The sequence below is a fragment of the Chanos chanos genome, chromosome 3 (genome assembly GCF_902362185.1).
Source record: "Chanos chanos chromosome 3, fChaCha1.1, whole genome shotgun sequence".
Classification (NCBI taxonomy): Eukaryota; Metazoa; Chordata; class Actinopteri; order Gonorynchiformes; family Chanidae; genus Chanos; species Chanos chanos.
This window is the reverse complement of record NC_044497.1, coordinates 5,928,010-5,945,000: the sequence shown is the minus strand read 5'-3', so window position 1 is coordinate 5,945,000 and position 16,991 is coordinate 5,928,010. Positions and strand designations below refer to the sequence as shown.

The following is a 16,991-nucleotide window of genomic DNA, read 5'->3' as shown; positions in this document are numbered from 1 at the left end:
TGACCCGACTCAGTCCAGGTTAATATGCTTTCGCTGCCATTTCACTGCTGAATTAAACTCCCCGAGAACATATTCACTGACGGCTCCTTTCCCTCACTTGACCTGAGGATGAAATGGTTGCATTACCCCAGTCTCTATAAAAAATTTAAAAAAAGGAAAAAAAAAAAGACACCAAGACTATTCTCTCGGTGTCTGAGCTCCACCCTAACACACACTCAGACACACACACACACAGTGCAGTGATTCTGCCAACAATGGTGAGGACACAAACACACCCCCCACAGGTGGGGCTGTCACACTTCTCCTCTCTGCCTCGACGCTGAATTTAATAAGCAAACAATTCAAATCTTTTCCAGTCTGCCAGCTTGTCTGCCTCCACACGGAGCAATTCCCTCCTTCCTCCCATGAAAGTGACAGAAGAAGAACAATGACTGACCCCCTCCCCAACAACACCACCATCACCACCCACCCCCCACCTTCCCAACTGCCTGCCTGCCCATCAAACGATGGGGGCCAGCTCAAAAAGTTTTTTTTTTTTTTAACTGCTTTGCATTCTTCCCCTTCCATTCCCAGAGAACAGAGAGAACTGGAAGCTGAGGACCACCCCCATTTTTTTTTGTTTTCTGACCGAAATGGACGTTAGAGGTGGAGAACAACAGAGCATAAGGGGCAGGATTTCGTCAAGAGGCGGCTGGGCAGCGCAGCTACTCCCAATCAGCCGAAAAACACGACGCGCTCGGCACCGATACCCTCTGCGGGGCCACTGTGTCATCGTAAATCTATCCAGCGGTGCCAGATAGCTGATGCACTGCCGTCACCTCCTTTTCGCTTGTGGCTGTTTCTCCCATTCATGTTAAAACTTCAGTGACATTGTTGCAATACTTCCCCATGCTTTAAGAACTGCCATTCATGACAATGCGTCATGGACTCTCTCTTTGTTCTCCTCAACGCATGACTAATAAGGCGATCCGACTTAAGCGCAAAAAAAAAAAAAAAGAAAAAGAAAAATGTCTGGCTTACTTATCAGTCAAGTGCTTCCCTCATGGCTACATGGCAGAGAAGCTTTCGAGCACTCTAAAGAGACCTAAAAAGATAATGATACAAGCTACTGTCCAGTGAGGCAGACTTATTCCTGTCTGAATATGTCATCTTTCATCAGCTCTGGGATAACATGCCAGCTGCATACATTCTGACGCCGAAAAAAGAAAAAAAAAAAGAAAAAGTCACCTTCAGGAAACAGGATGCTGGAGTCAACTGGTCCACTCCCCGTTCCCCAAAGACACCTAAAGGACCATATCTGAGATTTTTGAGAATGACGTCTGAGCAGACACGATAACCACAAACAGGCCTGTCAAAGCCTTGTGTTTACTGTACAATACGGAGTCGACCTCAACAGAGTTCTCTTTCCAGACGATTACGCCATGCCTCTGGCTTTGTAAAACAAACACTGGATTTCACAGGTGTCTGAGACCTTGGTCTAACTTCCATCACAAAGCATGCGCGGATATGACATTCATTTGTATAGCAGCACAACCCGTAAACAGCTTTTTGAATTTAGTCTTTATGTAAAAATTCGCCGCATCGGGGGGGGGGGGGGTTAAGAGTACTTAAAAATACAGTCTTGGGCTGTTATCACAGACGGTGGTTTATGCCCTCACGGAGAGAAAGCTGAATTCTTCTGTGTAACAAGCTGAAAGACTGAGGTCAGATCAGCGGGTCACCGTTATAACAGGCCATGGTTGATGCATTCCCTGTCTGGGAATACACGGGAGTGAGTAGCTTCTCACCTTCTTCATTTCATTCTCCACAACAAAGGCTTCACTTCTGCTTTGCCAGAGCAGAATATGGGATGTCATATTTATGTATGTATGTATGTATTCATATAGTTATTTATTACGTTACATTACATTTATTCATCTAGCAGATGCTTTTATCCAAAGCGACTGCCAAAGAGAGGCAGAGTACAAACCCAGGATGTAGCCATTAAGGAGCCATGTGTGGCATATGTGCTAGTGTTAGTATTAGGCTGAATAGAAGTGCGAGAAGAGCTGAGGGAAGTAAGAGAATGAGGAACGGGCAGATACAGGTCCGACCCAGTTCTTTATTGGACGTTTCAGTGTGGTGTGTGTCTACGTCATAAAGACAGAAGAGGATCGATTTCACAGGCTGCGAGGGAAGTCAGTTGTTCAAGGTAGGACTCTGTGTGTGTGCGTGCGTGCGTGCGTGTGTGTTTGTGTTTGTGTGTGTGTACGCGCCCATGTGATGCACGTCCATATGGTCCAGTTACGTCCCATAATGCCCTTGGTGGGCAGCTGTGGGCGACAGGATGACCTCACCCTGAAACACAGGCTTCTGTGGCAGCTGGCACCTCCCACGCCATGCCCACTATAGACACACACACACACACATACACACACAGCCCTCTGTGCCGCTTGGCACACGGACTACTCCAACAAAAGACAGAAGCTGCCATTTCATTACTCCAAGGCTGCGTTAGATCAAAGGAACCTTGGGATCCTAAGGGAATGCCTCAGCACAGGAAATTTCGCTGAGTCATTTGAAAGGAAAGACTGTATGTGTGCGCGTGTGCGTGTGTGTGTGTGTGTGTATGTGAATGAATTTCCCTTGAAGTTCTACTTGAAAGAATAATAAAAAAAAGAAAAAAAAAAGAAAGTAGTTCTGCAGTAGTGCTGAATGAGAAGTACACCCTCTGCAAAATGAGCACATGGTTTTTACTAATCAAATAACATGGCAGAGCAAAACAAATATTCATGAAACGAGTGGTTACAGGCCATTAGGGGTATGTTCATAGCATGTTACAAATCAAAATTTGTGTCGGTTGCTCTAAGGTGAATTTCAAAGCCGAAGGCTGCCGCAATGCCCTTGCAAATAACGTTTCCTTGGAGACAGCAGGCGCACATGCAAGTGGTGTCATCAACGAAGACCACAACCAAATGACTTGGAAACTTAATTCATAACACAGCCTGTTACAGACAACGTTATTTAATTTGTAGCCTGGGTTTCACTATTTGACGACGGAAAAAAAGAAAAAAAAAATTTAAGGCAACAACATCACGTAAACATTCCAGAGAGTAAAGATCTTCATTCATCACGTGAGTTGAGAAATCTCTCAAATCTCTGGGAGAAGGACGGTATATAGGGATTAAGTGAAGATCCGGCTAATCCAGGGAGCAATCTGGATTTGATTTAACGCTTCCTCAGTGTGTGAGTGGGTGCCCAGCAGGCCATAAAGGCACAGAAAGCCAGCGAGGAAACTTGACCTCCCCATGTTCCATGTGACCACTCTTTCCAAGAATCGCTCTCAGCGCAGTACTTTACCCAGTCTATCCCAGAGGGTTCGTTCAAGTACGGATAGAGAGAGAGAGAGAGAGAGAGAGAGAGAGAGAGAGAGAGAGAAAGCTTTCATTGACGCTTATGCAAACATGGACTGAAAGTTTATTTCTTTTTTTTTTTCTGCACCACGTTACCAAGAATACCGCAGATGCTAACATTAGCAAGTGTAAGCGACTCTTGTTTGCGAGACGCCCGGAGGACAGAGGAAAGGGGGCTCTGGAGAGCCTCCGGTGCCCTTTCTACGAGAGCCTGTAAATCAGGAATGCGGGCTAACGACAGTTCTTTTCCCAGCGCCCGTCATGAAATACACGATCAACTCCCTCTGGTCACAAGGGATCAAAGACGCAGCTGACATTAAGGATTCCACCGCCGACACTACAAGGTTACATTTAAAAGCAGGAGGTGACCTTTCGAGTCCTTGCACAAGATGACAGATGAACTTAATAAAGCAGGAAACAGGACTACACTGCAGGGATTTCAAATTCACAAAGGCAAATACGCAAATGTATGATATTAAAACACGGTTAAAACGCAAGATGATAAATTGTGAAACAACTTCTTCAATTTAAGACAAAAACAAACAAAACAAAATTTAAATACAAGGAGAGAAATATCCACACAAGACGCTGTTTCTTTAAAAAAAAAAAATCTAAAAAAAAGTTCAAAATTTACTAAGAGGTTTAAATTGAGCTGACAAAACATTCCCTGCACACATTAGGCAATATGCACTAAGTAAGGATAATGGCAGAAATAAACTCTTAGGATAAACAACTTATAAATGGAGATCATAATAGTTTCCTGGCAAACGCTCTATCTTCGGACCAGAGAACAGCTCCAGTTTTGGTCTGAGCCAGAACTAAACTGAGAAAAAAAAAAAGAGAGAGAGAGAGAGAGAGAGAAAGTTGGGTGCTGTGTCAGTTAAACGAGAGCGCAGACTTTCAAATCTGTCAATCTGCTACTTCACTGAGTCATTTCCACAGCACGACAGGACTTGGTAAAGCCATCTGGTTCCAGTCAAGTTAAGACATTAAAATCTTTGCAAATCCCTTCTCTCTAATCATGTTAACACATTACAAATTTTTAAGACTGAACAAAATGTGCTGGTCTAATGGTGTGCATGCAGTTACATTCAAACTACAATAGATCCCTTTTTAACACTCTTGTGCTATGAGTCTAATAGCCATTTAACCACGATCCTCTGATCCCCTGGTCCTGAAGTAAATGCCTGAGCGTAAGTTACTCGAAGGTAGAGGATGTCACCTTTTTTTTAAATATGTGTACCTGGGTTTGCCAGGGGAAGGGATTAATGGATTAACGACATTTTTCAGCAAAATTCCCACACCACCAAGGTCACGAATGCATCCAATCCAGTATGTACTGCGCCTCTTCTTCGTTTCCCGCAAGTTCCCGTAATCTACAACCTGCGATGATTCATATGGAAGCATTCATCTCTCTAACAGTCTCTGTCCTGCATATAAAGCATTTGCACGGAACAGATGTGCTGCTGGTCCGTTGCCATTTCAACACAAGCAGAAATTCCTATAGCGGAATGCGCCATAGAAATTCCTGCATCGCTCCACAATACATCCATGCTTAGAAGCAACTGATATAGAAACCAAGAAGCTTTACATATATGCAATCTACACCCAGTGTTAACCATCAGTGCAGCTGAGTACGTTAGATATTTTTTCTTTATGTCAAAACGTCATGATTTGAATGAAATTGCTCCAGAGAAAAAGACCAAAATACAACTTCTTGGTCTATCTGACTGTGAATGTGTTAATTTGAGAGTATCTGTACCAGGAGCTCATCCATGCTGGTTTGGCATTTCTCCAGGTTGATGCGTTTGATGGCAACCTTCTCCTTCCTAGGCACACAGTAGGCGGCCTGGACAACCGCCGTGGCTCCGCTCCCTGTGAAAGACAACAAGGTAGACGTTAAACTCACTCACTCAGTTTTTTTTTTGTTTTTTGTTTTTGTTACAGAGTGCAACTCCGCGCTTACAAGTCTGTGTAACAGCCAAAAAAGGCTTGTCTGCAATCAAGAGTGTCAGGCCTCTGGAAAAGCCCGGTCCATCTGTTCTACCCACCCACTCGCTGGCACCGCTCGATCCCTGCCCGTCAAACGCAAACACTAGGATAGTAGGGGAAGGTTTGTGCTTGGCATCTAAGTGGGTGGGTATCGGCCACATCCCCAAGGGCTTATCAGTCTAGCACCCCAGCTGTGCGTTTCTTTTAGACTCCATTTAATACTGCCAGTTCATCATTTATTCATCGAGGAAGCAGCGAAACAGAGCCTGAAGAGACAACGCTAACGATGAACTCTACAACCTCCAGAGCTTACGGTCTAGTCTCCTGAGGGCTGACCTCACACCGAGGGACCAGACTCTGACTAACCGTTCCCTAACGAGGGGATGAGGTCCCAGCGGATCTGAGGTGCTTAAGATCTCAGACTGATTACTTGAAATTGTAATTGCCCGCTGGGTCGGCAACCTATCGCACACCTGTCTGGCCAAGAAGAAGGTCTCCTCCCTCTGTGGTCCTTCTCAAGATTTCTCCCATTTTCCCATTTCCCATTTTGGGTTTTTGGGGAGTGTTTTCTTGCCCACCATGAGTTGTAAGTCAGGGGGTGCCGTCCTGTTTTGAATTTGATTGTTGCGGCATGTAAAGCCCTTTGAGACTGTGACACTGGGCTCTAAATAAAACTTGAAACTTGATTGGGGCGGGGTTGAAGGGGGGAGAGCCAGAGAAAAGTAAAATATCCAAGGGTGCAACGAAAACGGTTTGCCTCCTCTTCGACAGTACATGAGAAACTATGGCACAATGGACACGCCCCCCCCCCCACCCCCATCCAGTCACACACACACACACACACACACACACAACCCTTTTCTTCTTTCCATAAACTTTCATCGAGTGTCTGCGCAGCTCTGCATTAACAAAGTCCTCATTGTTCGGTATTTTGACTGAGTCAGTGGGGTACCGAGTATTTAAAAAAAAAAAAAAACGGGGGGGGGGGGGGGGGGGGGGGGCGGCAGAATAAGAGGAAGAAATGGGACAGTGGTTCTCTATCTTAATTAAAAAATACAGAACTCCGCAGAAACGTCGGGATCCGGGCCAGCAACACTTAGCATGGATTTTCCCGTCACATGGGACCATGAGATCTTGTTTGTGAAACTTAAAAAAAAAAAAATAAAGGAAGGGAAGTCAACATGTTTTGGAGATTTTGTGATATTTTGGCAAATACAAACATGTGCATTTTTTTTTTACCCCAACAGCATCTGTTTACTCTTCCAAAGCAAAAGCCGCCTTTCTAAGCCATCTTCCGTGAAAACAAATACCTCCAAAGACACCTAATTACCTAATTTTATATATATAGATGCTTCTGTATGTGTGTGTGTGTGTCTATGTCTGTGCATAAAAAAGAATAATATATACATAAATAGATAAAACATAGCCATAATATCTACATAGATGGATTGATAGATATGACATAGATGACTCATGACCAAGGTGAAGTTATGTGAGGTACAATGGCCCATGTTATTCACTGGATGATTTCATATAGTTGAATGAAGCCAGTGATCTCAGTGGTCATGTTTAGGTCAACACACAAACATCCACAACAGCTCTGAATGCAGGTAACCTGAGGCTAGGCATAACTTGGCAAGGTTACGTTCCCAACACTGAAACTTGCCTGGGGCAGGCTGACGGACTGAGAAGTCCATAACCATCCATTAATCAGACGCAAGAGACTATATTTAGTTATGCTACATAACACAGGATGTGGAGAAACACTGATGGAGTACTACAGGCCTGAGAGGGAACAAAGATCAAATTGCCCGAGCCGGTATCAGCTCCGAGGGCAAGGGTAAACTCCCGCAAACAAACAAACAACTGGTCGTCAAGGATGACTCTGCGCCCTTGATGAGGAGGTCCGTGATTACGGTCCTCTCCTCACAGACTCAAGCCGAAGACTCTCGGAAAACACACACAGGGGCTATTCACCGCGCCCGGTCACAGACAGGCCATCTGAACGGGAGAGATATGAAATTCCTCTACAGTGTCGGCGAATGAAAACGGGGATCCACCGAGCCAGAGGCACAAAGAGAAGGCGAGAACCACGACCTGATTCCCAGCTTCGCCATGTTCACTGTCAAGCTGATGTTGTTGGATAATTAAAAAAAAATAATAATAAAAAAAAAACCAAGTGGCATCACCAACAAATGTGACACTAAAGAGGAGCACAATGCCTCAGTTATTTCAGATGCTGGAGATGAGTTTTATTTCATTTCATTTGGTTTCTCTCTATGTACTTAGGAAGGAGAGAGATTGTAATTGTATTTTTTGGGGGGGGGTGGGGGGGGGGTTGTCAATCTCTCTCTCTCTCCAGGTGGGAGCATCCTGTTAAGAGTTTTTTTTTCACTGTTGAAGAATGCGTCATCGTTCTCCTCTGACTCATGGAAGGAATCGTCACAAAAGGAAGCAGTGTGCCGGTGAAAACGTCTTTGCATGTATAATCGGCCTCACGGTCTGATAACAGCCTGGGTAAATACGATAGAGGTTTGGTGGCAAAGCACTGTTCTCTAATTTCTCTTCAACGGCAGTCAAGAAACATCCAGGGTGTGTTCTTCTTTAGAGGAATAATTAGCATTCTCGTGTCACGCTTCATTCTTCTCTCTCTCTCTCTTCCCCCTACTTTCCGTCTCTCTTTTTCTCTCCAGGGTCAAACTGGGAGGGGTCACATGCACACCTACGTACACCAGTCATAAAGTAATCTTAGCCAGTGTGTGAAATGATCTCAGGAGATGGCACCGATTCCCATAGTTTGGCAGAGTTTATATACAAATGCCTGTTTTCGATTATGGGCTCCTAATTGAAATGATTCAATATTAGGTTACTAGGTTACCATATTAGACAAAATGTAGTAAAGAAGATCCAGATGACATTACCTGGTTACAACCCAACTGGCTGGCTTCCCAAATGTGCAGCTCAGATGTATGCATGAGCATGAAAAAAATGTTTAAAGTTAAGACTTATCAGAAAAACAGAAAAACCTGTTCAAAATCGTGATTCACTGTAATGTTTTAAATAAGCAGTTTTCACACCAGACCCAATTTCACCAATAATGATGACAGCCTTAAAACTCCTACTAAGTTAATGGTCTTTTTCTTGGAAACTGTTATTCTCTGTTTCAGCCAATATTTCTGTAAAACTATTGTTCTCCTGTAATGCAATAGCTTTGACAAATTTTTTTTAACACAACACAGTTGGTCCCTGAACAGAAAAACTTGGGTAACATCTCCTCTGCTGCCAATGCCTCCATTCTAGAACTCTACTTCTAAATCTGCATGACAACGGTGGAACATCGCTGCACACCTGACATGGTCTAGCATGTAACCACAACTAATGTTACCAAACAAGTATGATGCAAAACATCAAAGAGTGGCTTCTGCAAAGTATGGGCGTGTCCTCCTATTCAAAGGGAAGCTCCAGTCAACACTCGTGAACTTTATCCCACATTTTGATGCGAGCCATTGAAATGTGAAGGTTGTGAACACCGTTTGACGTGTTTATGTAACACCAAATGACAGTGCCTCCGTGTGTGTACAATGCATAGGTGTTGAATACCGCCCGTTAAACAGAACACGCAGATCTCAGAGGAGCTGAAGAAATGTGGGGTAAACTGTATCGATTTACCATCTGAGATCAATCCTAACATTGCAACGCCAGAGCTGGATCGAATGGTCCTTGCCTTTAAATAACATTACGTCATTCTATTTACAGGAAAAAGGAGTGTGCCAGCCTCACACTGAAAATGACTGAGTTTTAATTTAATTCTACGAAACATCGTAAACACACGAGAGACACGTTCTTCAATTCCTCAGAGCATTTTAAATGCACTGACATCAGCTTTTATATCGATTTTTTTTTGTAGGATTTTATTATTTATTTTATGTTTTATTTTACTTTGAATTCTGCTGAACAGTCTTATCAAACACAACAAAAGACAACAGCGTTACAGCGTTACTCTCATTGGAGAACAAACAGCGACATCTAAACTCTTGACCCTAGTTGACACACTTCAACAGTCAGTCCCTTCCTTACAAGTAAACAAGAGATGAAAAAAAAAAGTGTGGAATTTATCTTCCTTGTGGAGGATGACTTACAAACACCTCTTCTCTATCAAATTCAATCATCTGCGCACACAACTGAAGTGGAGTTTTCTGACTGCAATGCAGATGTTTTAACTGTAGCTTCAGCTTCTACTCGACAATTGCGCTAAATCTGAGGCTGGTTTTTAAATACACTGCAGAGACTGCTTTTAAAGGCATGCATTTAATCTGGGACTGCTGAACTACTCATAAACACCTCATATTTCAGAGTTCCTCTCTTTATATTCCTCAGAAGCCTGCCTCCAAAAAAAAAAAAAGAAAAAAGAAAGAAAAAAAGACAAAAACCTTTTAATTAATCGCAGACAGAACAAAGAAAACGGTTTGGCTCCACTGTGTCTCCAGAACCTACGTTCAACAATCAAAAAAAAAAAAAATCTAATTTAACCCCCAAAATGCAGGTTAATCTAATCAGGATGTTTCAGACCAGTGTGATGAAATTGGATGGAGCTTATTTGGAGTGGTGTCAGTGTGCTCCTTTATGCGTGGACCTAGAGTTTTACGCTTCCTGCCCTCGCTGGTCGTGCCTCTCCTCTGACGTCAGCACACCCTTATTACATTTCCTCTGCAGGCTTCACTCACATTCCACACATTATTCTTGGGAGCAATGAGACATTTCACACTTGAAGCACAATCACACCCCCGTTGCCACCTATCTGACCCATTTACCACACCCTTCCTCCAATAGAGCGGGCCCGAGCACTTTTCAGATCAGGTCTTGACGAATGACAGGTACCGCTGAACATCAGACAGGCGTGATGATTGGTGGTCATTGAACAGACTATATTTAAGCTACAATACAAATGTACAAGAAGACTGGGAAAACAAGAGCCCAACTCCTACTCATAGTAATACTGAGAGTTTTATCACTGCAGAACTGAACACATGGCAATGGCCTTCATTAGAAATCAGAGACAACGGGCCTGGGCTAAGTAAAATAGCAAGGATTTTGTGTCAAACACAGAACTCTAACACTGGAAAGAATTACAGAAAAACTGGTAGATGATTCTATACGTATATATATGTTAAAAATAAATAAATAAATAAATAAATAAATCACCAGATCTTGACAAAGGAGTAGCAAAAACCAAACGATTTTGGAATGATTCATCTTGTCCTTTCTGACTGTGGATTTCATAAGACTGGAGGAGCAGGGGCAAAGCTAGTGAAACCTGATCCCGACCGAAGTGGAATCTCCTGTCCGTTCAGTCCTGTGGCTCAACGGAAGGCAGGGTCTGGTATGTACCTGGATAAAGTTTTCATCTTTAGTTTGGACAAATCATCTCGGGGTTTTTTTTGTGTGTGTTTGTTTTCTCTTTTTTCACAACGGAACAGCTCTGTCAGAGGGGGAAAACCACGTATCCTATAAAACATGAGATTTCCTTCGGAAACATAATGTAGAAAATGAAATAGTTCCAGTTTGGGCCACTGCAATGATCTGGAGCCAGAAAGATGGGTAGTTTTATTATTTTTCCGTGGATCTGATTCCATGCAAAAGGACCCAATGCTCTCCGAGGTGGAAAGAGTGGGCAGGACCCGTGAAATAACAAGACTCCAAACCCCCCTGGGAAGTAACCAAAACAATGGTTGAACCGAGCATGCTCAGAAGAAAGAACTATCCCCAGCACACCAACTCTCCAGCTGAGAGCTGGAGAGAACTGCAGAGAGCCTACGAATTCCTCCAAAATGAATATGGCCTAACGCAAGACCAAAACCAAGCCAATTTCTCACCAAATCAAAAAATCAGGGGATATGGATACAATTAGGGATGAAAGAGAAAGACAACCCTAATCTTGCCTTGTCGAACGTAAACTGTTGATCAAATCTGAAGCCTTGATCTACAGGACAGTGAATTTACTGTGCTGAAAATGGACAGAACGTGACTGTAGCTCTTACTTTGAAAAGCTTCTTAACCTGTTTAAAACCCACATAGCTATTCAAACACACATATTTTATAAGTTTAGTGTAAACTAGCGTGATATTGCACACAGCTTGTTTGGTAGGGTTGAACTGCACGCTATAATGTGTCAAACGAACTTTCCCGAGAGAGAAAAAACATACAAGAGCTGGATTCACGACATTCAAACTGCAGTTAGCAATGGAGTGCAAAACCACCTCTGACCTGTTGACATAAATAGTTTTTTAAAACATTTTTAAGCACAGACATATCAATGTCTTTTAATGGTGCTTTGCTGCTATGCAGGGGAGGTGACCTCTTCAGGATATTATCATTAGTCTGGAGGAAATGCTAGGCCAGGAACCTGAGAGATGCCTGCTTCAGAACAATCACCTGACTGTCATTCAATACCCGCAGCGGAGAGAGGTTCGGAAGAGCATGTCAACAGGTCCAATCATAGCAAAACTTCTCATTTCCCACAAACACAACTAGGCCTGGACAGGCTCCCTGATTAAAAAACAAACTGATTCAAACTGATTACAGTACAAGTATTAACCCTAAAGCAAGGTTCTTGGAAGACACTAAAACTGTGCTGCTATAATGTAAGAACACAGATGCGTAGAGAGAGAGCGAGAGAGCGAGAGAGAGAGAGCGAGAGAGCGGGAGAGCGAGAGAGTGAGAGAGAGAGAGAGAGAGAGGAGGAAGAAAAAGAAGAAAAAAACTTGCTGTGGTCAGCAATTACAAACTCCAGCAGGGCTTAAAATCACTGCCCAGCATGAAACCTGGCACATTTGCATAAGGACGGTGTCTCTAAGCAGATGCCACAGGAAGAAAAATTACTAGTTCTTTTTTTTTTTTTTTATTATTATTATTATTATTCCCTACCGAGGACAATTCAAATACAGAGAACAGAAAATGGTTCATATTCAACAGTTCTGGCATTTGAACTGCAATATGCCACACTGTACAGAGTGCAGTGCCTTTGGATAGTACGTCTGCATCAGGTTGAAATTAGATCTGAAGGTGAAAACAGATAATAAACAGAACTGTGTCTAAGAGTCTGAATATCTAGATGTCTGGTTTAGTGTGTGTGTGTGTGTGTGTGTGTGTGTGTGTGTGTGTGTGTGTACTTGCAGCAATTAGCATATTATTACATAATAATTGCACTAGCCGAACATGACAACAAACTAATGACGTTACCTAACTGAAATGGATTCAGGAACCATTTCTGCGGCACAACATCTGTTAACAAATTAGAATCTAGCACTGGCTGACAAAACATTAACCAAGTTTAAAACACTTTGCTGCGCAGTTCCTCACCTGCGAAGAGGTAATTACATAACACCAAAAGCCTAAAGTGTTGGGTCTGTGAACACGCACTGACACACACACACTGAATGGTGTGTCGTTAGGCCTCTCTGAACCCCTCTGAAAAGCCTGAGCTCCTAAGCAACCTGACAACAGTCCTTTGTCTGTTATATCATTTTATGAGGGTTGGCTGTAAGCCACAAACTAGTAGTGAGGTCACACGTGAAGTTATAAGAGTAGAATGCAGATGAAAACATAAGCGCTGTAACTCAAACAGAGGGAAACGCAGGTTAAATCATGCGGATTAATACCGCAGGGGGGGGCAACGTTTCTGTGCTAAGCGAATTACCTTCAGAGAGAACGGGATAAAGACCAGCCTTGACACATCCAACCTCAAACACAGCCTCCAAATGGTCAACCTCCAGAGTCTCTTCGTGCACGCGCTCCGAAGGTTCGTGTGTTGACACAGAACCGACCAGGCCCACTGCACAAAAGTCAACTGATGCAGAATGTTTGCTAGAAAGCAGCGCGTTCAGTCTGGCAGAGGCTCCGTGCCTCTGAGGACTGCATTTCCAGGAATCTGGGAAGTAATGCGCGGCATAAACCACACAGACGAACGTCTTAAAATACTAAACCGAGAAACCCCATTTGGGTTAAACTGGACGTTCTTTAACAAAACATTACTCAGAAATGTCATCGACATGGGAGTTAAAGTGAAACCGGAGAAACGATATTGCAAAAACATACGATTGCTTGGACAGAGCCCCCGTTTTTCTCTCACATTTTATACTTCAGTCATCTACTGTTACAGAAGTGCAACACAGAAAAAAGGGGGAAAGGTCTCTTCTTGACAGATGAGGTCGACACGGCGGTGAGTTCAGGTTCTGTTTAAACAGATTTTCTTGGAGTGAGTAGTGAACAGTAAGGCCTTATGTTGGCAGGGAATTTATGGGCCACAGCAGGGTGGCACAGCAGAGAGTCTGCAGTTAGACAGGTTTTACCAGTATGCGCACACACACACACACACGTACACATATACACATACATACATACGCACACACACACACACATACACACACACACACAGACACATACACACACTTACACACAGACAGACAGACAGACACACACACACACACACACACACACACATACACACAGACAGACAGACAAACAGACACACACACATATACACACACAAACATACACACACACACACACACACACACACACACGCATACACACATACACACACGCACACACATATACACAAACACACAGACACACACCCAGACAGACAAACACACACACACAACACACCTCTTTCAAACAAGACACTAAATCATGCTCAAGCAGGCATAATGAGAATCTCCTTTCACTGAACATACATGTTAAGAGCAGTAAAACATAAGCTTGGCCGTTGATGAATATAATAGACTAATGAACTATTCTGACAACCAACGAATACCCTAAGGCCTTTTAGTGAGGCGTGGCCTCGGAGGGTGTCAAATAATTTCGCTGGTGCTCTTTGTGCAGAGCGGTTGTAATCCCATGCTAAAACCTCCAACGTAAATAGCATTAAATCTAGCAGCGCCCAAAACAATACGCAGCTCAAAAAAAGCGCTGGGCCATGAAATATTAACTGAGATTGGCTGACAGAACCTGCTGCATGACACTGTTTTGCAAACATGAAAACCTGAAAAGTTCTTTTTTTTTTCTTTTCAGAACAGACAATTTTGTTGTGGTGTCACAACTGATAATTTTAATTAAAATGATGAGAGTTGAATGACATTCATGCAGGTGTCCAACTTCTACAATTAATAGTCCCCCATATCAGTGTATTAAATCAAACAGCATCACTGAAACGGATTTCCACTACACATTAATGAGGTAATGACTGGAAGAGGTCTGTGCATTTTTTTTCTGTGACCTTCGTGCTTAATATTGCCACATACAATGGCACATTCTTAAATTAAGCTATGTCATGTTCCGACTTTCGTATGGGGAAGTTAAAAAAAAAAAGGTCATGGGGGCCAGTTTAAATTTCCTAATGATGAAAGGCACTGGCGCCACACACGTGGCTGTCGGCACACCCACGTGCGCGTGCACGCGCACAAGCATACATATACACGTAACGTAGTCTATATCAAATCAGTTATACTTGTTTTATGATGCTAAGCCGCGAGAAAGAGTAAGTATTGTCCTTCGACCCGTAACAAACCTATTAAAAACATCACAACGGTCACAAAAGCGACGTTCAGTGTTCTGTAACATTTCAAGGTAACAATTCAGTTTCCTGAACCCTTAACTCGGGGGTAACGTCACCTGCATATCTTATCGCTATTTCGTCAAGACACGCCCACAGCCAGTTTGTTGTCAACATTGTGTATAGTTGAGTCTCCCCTAAAGACGTGTATTTCAGTAGTTCCCATAAATGTGATGTATGTGTGTTGGTGCCCCCCCCCCCCCCACCCCCCAAAAAAGAGTAAAATTTCGGATGAAAAGTCGTTGTGTTTGGGTAAAAGAGCCAGTTTCACTTAAAGCCACGAGCCCATGTGCGCTTACGCTCTGACATCTGATTTCAGTGGCTCCAAATTAAGCATGTGCGCTAGGACGGTGCAAGCACTGTGCTCAGTAGAGGACGGTTTCGGAGTCGCTCATCAACGCTAGTACACCAGACTTTTGTCGCACAAGAACAGAAAATGGAGAAAGCACTAGAAGAAATAAGGAAATATACGAGAAACGAACTACAATTTGCATATCTGCCGTAATGACAGGAGGCGATCTACACAACTTAAATTATGCGCCAAGTTTTCAGATACAGCTAAAATATTTGAGACCTTTTCTCTTCAATTTCAACATAAAATGACAACACTGAATATAAAACGCGCAAATATTGAGCTGACACATGCCATGCAGGGCATGTAGCCGACTGCGTCGGATAACGGCGTCACAGTCACACTCAACCACAAGATGCATGATCCTCAGTCTTTTGATTCTGAAATAGGTCTGTTTGTTCTTGGCTGTGAGACGTTATCTTCCAAGTAATTTCTAAAGTCAAAATAACCTCCCTGTTTTGAACCCATTCATTTGGTTAGTTTCAGCTTTCGATGCCGATATTAGTTTGAAGAGTAAGCGGTTAAACGCAGCCTCTAGTCTCTGGTATTCATAAGAGTACCACCCACTTTGAATGTTCGCTTGCAAAGACACAGTGGACCTGTAACTTGTGAATACATAAGACAATATGAACAATTCGCGTGGAAGCCTGACAACTGGTTAATTTACTTGAATTCAAAATATAAACGTAACAGATCTACTAAAAGCCGTACGAGCTGCGACTGTAATTTACCCCCAGGACAGAGCAACGTTAATTCAGCAGAAGAGTCCACCGCAGTGGAACAGTGCCGTTTAATTGTGTGAGCTTAAACAAAATATTTCTGCTGGAGCGAAACTGAAAAAAGAGAAAGAAAGAAGAAAAAAAAAAACCTTCAGCGCAACATTAGCTCATATCGGAGAGTAGCGTGTGTCAACAGCAACACAGCGGTGGCATGATAACAATTTTGACGTCAAAGTCATTTCAGTTCAAGTGGGAAAGATCAGGAAAAAAAACTCAATTTTGGGATGACACGGGACAGTTACATTACACACAAGTTTTCACGCGTGGAAACAACATACAGTAAAAGTGGCTTTTAAATTATATACTTACCTATCACCTCCTGTAGCTCATAGTCATCCTTACGGATGGACCAGGGTTGAGCGCTCAGGTCCTCCGACATGGCTTAAGACTGAGATAAGACTATTCTTCCGTGCAGACGCTGCTGAAATTAAGGTCCGTGGCTCTAAGTTCAGTTTCTGAAAATAAAACGTTTATGTATTCCTAGGCCGTCCTACTACAGCACTTCCCTCAACAGTGCTACTGTAAAGCCTCTACCATCATTCCCAAAGTTTGCCACTGGCGTCATAACCCCGCCTACCACATTCCGATCGCGAGCTGAAATAGAAGCGGAGAGCGGCCATCTTTAGTGTGTAACGTTTATCCGTTGATTCTTTAAAAATGGTTTAATGACAACCAGGCTGCAAATAATGAGTTGTAGATATAGGGGGAACGTAAGAACTTACCTGAATAACATGTCCCGTGCCTTTGAAAGTCTTCAGAGAAACAATGATATGTATATTCCAATGACATGACCTAAACAGTTTGAAAATCTACTCACAACCAGGATTAGCAACGCCGCACCTCTGCTACTAAGAGAAAAACCC

The 16,991-nt window shown here is 43.0% G+C and overlaps 1 protein-coding gene across 1 annotated transcript in view; it reads right to left on the bottom strand.

Annotated features, from left to right (window-relative positions):
- Positions 1–16,507, bottom strand: part of oxsr1b (oxidative stress responsive kinase 1b) — a 48,328-nt gene extending 31,821 nt beyond the window's left edge. Inside the window, exons 1-2 of the mRNA XM_030767154.1 lie at positions 16,438–16,507; positions 5,155–5,267 (exon numbers count right to left, since the gene is read on the bottom strand). Coding sequence (XP_030623014.1) covers positions 5,155–5,267; positions 16,438–16,507 — 183 coding nt within the window. The remainder of the gene's footprint in view (positions 1–5,154; positions 5,268–16,437) is intronic.
- Positions 16,508–16,991: the final 484 nt, after the last annotated feature.